Raw genomic sequence first — 5,715 nt, forward strand, 5'->3', positions numbered from 1 at the left:
TATTTATCCTAAAATTAATCCTAAAAATAGACACAAATGAGTCAATAGTTCATACTGTAAATCACTGTAGTCATACAGTAGGAGTATAAAGTTATCAAATGAATGGAAAGCAGCTCAAATCATTGATCTTTGGAGACTTTGATGAGAAATGTTTGAGCTCATATTGAGATCTCTGACTTCTGATGCAGACTTTGGCATCTTGAGCACAGTTTGAGATTGTTTTTCTCATCCGAGAAGCAGGATTTTCTATTTGCCATGCATTTTATCATTTAAACTGCTATTTAGGAGAAACCTCCGCGACATTAAACAGATCTATCAATCTGTGTCTCCTCACAAAAACACCTGACTCGGAGCATGCTGGTCCAATCACAGAGAGGCTGTGGGCAGCTGTCTGCTCCATCTGTCTGCTGTCGGTTCGAGTGCTGAGCGCCGGTGCTCTTTAACTCTGTGAGTCTGGCTGTGTGTTCACTGTCTGTCTCTCTCTCTCTCTCCCTCCGTCTGTCTCTCTCATGGCCTCCGAGCACTCATCCGCTGAGAGTCGCTCCTCGCACCTGAGCTCTGACCCGACCATCGGCACCGACGCTTCGGCCAACAGCATGTGGGAGGAGAGCTTCGACACAGAGAAGTAAGACTTCACTTGCTTTTCTCTAACACACAGCAACTCTGAACAGTGTCTGGACAACTAATCCCACTCACAGACGATTAGATCCAACACACCTGTCTATAATGAACAAATAAAGCCTTAATTAATCGCTTCAGGTGCATTTAATTAGAAGCTCTCCAGAACCAGGAATGAAGAACTATGACAAAATATCGGTGTAAGAAAAGAAAGTGCAAAATTAATTTTTAATGCAAAACATTTAACAAAAAGATAATTGGGTAACACTGTACAATAAGGATCCATTAGTTAATTACATTAGCTAACATTAGTAATAACAAAAAAACATTAGTTAATGTTAATTTCAACATTTACCAATATATTAATACAATCAAAAGTTATATTTGTTCATATTATTTAATGGGCCTGAACTAACAATGACAAATAATTTTAAAATGTTTATTAATCTTAGTTAATTTTAATATCAACATTTACTAATACATTATTAAAATTAAAAGTTGTATTTGTTAATATTATTTAATGCATGGGTCTGCACTAACAATGAACTGCTGTATTTTTAATAACTAACATGAACTAATATTAATAAATACTATAACAAATGAATTAGTCATCGTTAATTCATGCTAAAATAAAAGATGCATTTGGCCATTTTTTGGTTGCTAAAATTAAGTTTGAAGGCAAAGCAGTAACATTCAAATCTTAAATGTCGCTAATATAGTAAAATAGCAACGCATTCGTTTATTGATGATTTTAGCAGTAACTGATCTCTCAGATGGTTCTCAGGTTTTTATTTAGAGAAAAAGTCCCTATAGAAATCTCATCTTTGTCTCAAACATTTCTCATCAGATTCTCCACATTCATTTGATAGTTCTATACTCTTACTGTACGACAACTACTGACCCATGTGTGTTTGTTCATTCCTCCTAAAGCATTATTTACCTCTCAGAGAAACTTCTGAGACAAACCGAGTTTGAAAAGCCCCTCCATGAGCATGAAATAATTCCTCCTGGTTTGTTTAACACATGCAGCCTTACATTTCTTTTGACTCTTAATTAAAGATGAATAACCTGCAAGAAACCAGCGGGGGTTTCGCTTGTGCTTAAATGCTTAAAACCCCTAAATGAACTCAAAAACTATTTGAAAATCAAGCAAAAGCAACATGGATCACTTCCTGTTGATTAAAGCTTTAGATTGGATGGACAGTTGCTTAATCAGCATTATAAGCCCAATTGCGTATGATTTGATTTGACTTGAATTATTTATATCTGGAACACAAACAGTGCATGATGAGTTACACAATTAAGTTTAATACTTTAAACTTTATTAATAGTGATGCTTGACTTACACTACTGTTCAAAATGGTTGATGAGACTCACCAAGGCTGCATTTGTTTGATCAAAAATACAGTAAAATTGTGAAATATTTTTATAATTTCAAATAGCTGGTTTCTATGTGAATATCTGTTCAACTGTAATTTATTTCTGTGATGCGCAGCTGAATTTTCAGCATCATTACTCCAGTCTTCAGTGTCACATGATCTTCAGAAATCAGTATATAGTTGCTGCTCAAGAAACATTTCTGATTATTATCAATGTTGAAAACAGTTGTGCTTCCCAATATTTTGTGGAAAACGGGATGCATTTTATTTTTCAGGATTCACAGATGAATAGAACGTTCAAAGAAACAGCATTTATTTGAAATAGAAATCTTTTGTAACATTCTAAATGTCTTTACTGTCACTTTTGATCAGTTTAATGCGTCCTTTGAGCCGAGAGCTGAATCCTTCACTCCCAGCTCTCTGTCTTTCAGTCATGGTGTGAGCACTAAGAGAGATTACTCTCCCGTGTCCTGGAGCGAATACTTTGAAATGATGGACGACGTGGTCATCAGGTCAGGAGAGACTAAGGATATATCCTTCACACACTCACACACACGGCTCTTTGTGTGGATCAGAGATCACAGTTTGTGTGTGTATGGTAACAGATGTGTGTATGACTATTATTCCTTGACTGAGTTGTGTGTGCACATGTTTCGTGTGTATAAAAGCGGTCAGGACGGACCACTGCTGGTTCTGCTTCACGGAGGAGGGCATTCGGCTCTGTCCTGGGCCGTTTTTACGGTACAAACACACACTTAAACTATATCTTGGTTTAGAACAGAGCCTGTATACGTCAGAATTGTCAACTTTCTTCTATTATTTATATTATATAAAGATAATTATGAATGTAAACAACCTATACCTAAAAAAATCCATAAATGTGTATGACGTCACACAGAAACGTTCACTTTTAAGCAAGTAAAATGCATCAGTGACTCTGAATAGGACGCAGCATTATTACTCACACCAGCAAAGCAGTGTACTATTAACAATTAGTTTTTGTTTTTATATTTTCTGTTTTTTTTTCATTTTATTTAACATTTTAGTTTTTTGTTGTTTTTGTCATTTTCGTTAGTTTTTTTTATATATATATTTTGAATTAGTTTTTACTTTGTATTTTCCATTTACATTTTCCATTTTTTTGGTTTTGACATTTTTATTAGTTATTGTTTTTTTATTTTGAATGAGATTATTTTTGCATTTTACATTTCCGTTTTAATTTTAGTTAACATTTTAGTTGTGTCACTTTTATTTTTTTTGGACGGACCACTGCTGGTTCTGCTTCACGGAGGAGGGCATTCGGCTCTGTCCTGGGCCGTTTTTACGGTACAAACACACACTTAAACTATATCTTGGTTTAGAACAGAGCCTGTATACGTCAGAATTGTCAACTTTCTTCTATTATTTATATTATATAAAGATAATTATGAATGTAAACAACCTATACCTAAAAAAATCCATAAATGTGTATGACGTCACACAGAAACGTTCACTTTTAAGCAAGTAAAATGCATCAGTGACTCTGAATAGGACGCAGCATTATTACTCACACCAGCAAAGCAGTGTACTATTAAAACAATTAGTTTTTGTTTTTATATTTTCTGTTTTTCATTTTATTTAACATTTTAGTTTTTTGTTGTTTTTGTCATTTTCGTTAGTTTTTTTTATATATATATTTTGAATTAGTTTTTACTTTGTATTTTCCATTTCCATTTTCCATTTTTTTGGTTTTGACATTTTTATTAGTTATTGTTTTTTTATTTTGAATGAGATTATTTTTGCATTTTACATTTCCGTTTTAATTTTAGTTAACATTTTAGTTGTGTCACTTTTATTTTTTTTTATATTTTTAATTTAATTTAATTTTGTATTTTCCATTTTTATTTTAAAATTAGTTCGTGTTTTAGTAGTTTTGTTTTGTGTTTTTTACATTTTTATTTGTTATTGTTTTTCAATATTTTGAATTAGTTTTATTTTTGCATTTTACGTTTTCATTTTATTTTAGTTAACATTTTAGTAATTTTGTTGTTTTTATCATTTTTGTAAGTAATTTTTTTTTAATAGTTTGAATTTTTTATCTTGTATTTGCCAGTTCCATTTGAATTTTAACCTATCAGTAATCTTGTTGTTTGTTTGTGACATTTTTATTTATTTATTTTAATATTTTGAATATTTTAGTTAAAGATTTAGTCATTTTATTTTGTTTTTGTCTTTTTTTATTAGTTACTGTTTTCCCCTATTTTTTTGTCTATTGTTTTTATTAATTTTTTATTTAAGTTTTAGTTATTTTAGTATAACTCAGGTTTTATTTATATATATTCTTTTTTCTTTTTTTTCAGTTAATATTTATTTTAAGACAAAACAAAAATGTTTGGTAACGTTTACTTGAAGCCTTTATCTATAATGCATTATAAAGTTATTTTTATTGTCATGCATTATATATTTTTAGAAATAATTGTATATTGCATTAAAATATTTGCAAAATCTTATCTGAAATGTAGCTTTTTTCCTCTATGGGCTAAAAAAATAAAAAAGTGACTTTTTATCTCAAAATATCTCAAAATGACAATAAAAAACTCAGAGTTGCGAAATATAAACTCGCAATTGTGAGGGAAAAAATAGAATTGTGAGATAAATTGTCACAATTACTTTTTTTAAACCATGGCAATAGATACTGTTTTTTTCTCATGTGTTATAATCTATTATACTTTCTCAAGGAGTAACTGAATAGTGTTTGTTATAATGCATTCTAACTGTGGTTAGAATTATTAATGCGATCATACTGACCATAATGAGATTAATGCATTAAAAATACTTTTATATTGCATTATATATAAAGGCTTCAAGTAAAGTGATACCAAATGTTTTTTATGGATTTAACTATAATAACTCTGCAACGGGAATTCATTCATGTCTCACTTCATGATGAATAATGAGTTTCTCCTCAACAGGCAGCGATGGCCAGTCGGGTCACTTGTCGGGTGTTGGCCATGGATCTCAGGGGTCACGGTGAGATCAAACTTCTAGCTTTAGTTTAGGTTTAACCTGCAGCAGTTACCCGTGTGCACTGATCTGACTAGTACAATCACAAACAGGTGCTACTCAGGTCCGGCACGTCGATGACCTCTCCACACAAACCATGTCCAGGTAAAACACGCACAGATATCATTAACAGGCTGTAGTATTCAGAGCTGACCAATCACCTCCTCTGCTCACAGAGACGTAGCCAATGTGGTGCGAGCGACGTACGGCGAGACCCCGCCCCCCATCATCCTGGTGGGTCACAATGTGGGCGGAGCCATCGCGGTGCATGCGTCCAGTGGAGCGCTGCTTCCCTCTGTGGTGGGGCTGGTGGCCATCGACGTGGTGGAGGGTGAGAAACACTGCGTCATCTGTCAATATGAACCAGCATCATCGTCAAAATGCATGCACTGATATCACAAAAAAAACAAAACTACTACTACTTCTGCTACTACTACAACTAATAATAATACAAATAAATACAAAACATGTATATAAAAATGTATCGCATCCAAAATAAAAGTTTTTGTTTACATAATATATGTGTGTGTACTGTGTATATTTATTATGTATATATAAATACAAACGTATGCATGTATATATATATATATATATAATAAAAATATGTTATGTTTACATATTAAATATATTTATATATAATATAAAATATAAGAATATGAATATATAAATGTATAAA

General features: G+C 32.3%; 1 protein-coding gene across 1 annotated transcript in view; it reads left to right on the top strand.

The window, feature by feature from the left end:
• Positions 1-46: 46 nt before the first annotated feature.
• Positions 47-5,715, top strand: part of LOC107653220 (protein phosphatase methylesterase 1-like) — a 29,489-nt gene continuing 23,820 nt past the window's right edge. Inside the window, exons 1-6 of the mRNA XM_016439890.1 lie at positions 47-625; positions 2,429-2,528; positions 2,646-2,738; positions 4,949-5,006; positions 5,093-5,144; positions 5,216-5,382. Of these exons, the coding sequence (XP_016295376.1) occupies positions 510-625; positions 2,429-2,528; positions 2,646-2,738; positions 4,949-5,006; positions 5,093-5,144; positions 5,216-5,382 (586 nt within the window). The 5' untranslated portion in view covers positions 47-509. The remainder of the gene's footprint in view (positions 626-2,428; positions 2,529-2,645; positions 2,739-4,948; positions 5,007-5,092; positions 5,145-5,215; positions 5,383-5,715) is intronic.

This window comes from Sinocyclocheilus anshuiensis, unplaced genomic scaffold, assembly GCF_001515605.1.
Source record: "Sinocyclocheilus anshuiensis isolate Anshui unplaced genomic scaffold, SAMN03320099.WGS_v1.1 scaffold143, whole genome shotgun sequence".
Classification (NCBI taxonomy): domain Eukaryota; kingdom Metazoa; phylum Chordata; class Actinopteri; order Cypriniformes; family Cyprinidae; genus Sinocyclocheilus; species Sinocyclocheilus anshuiensis.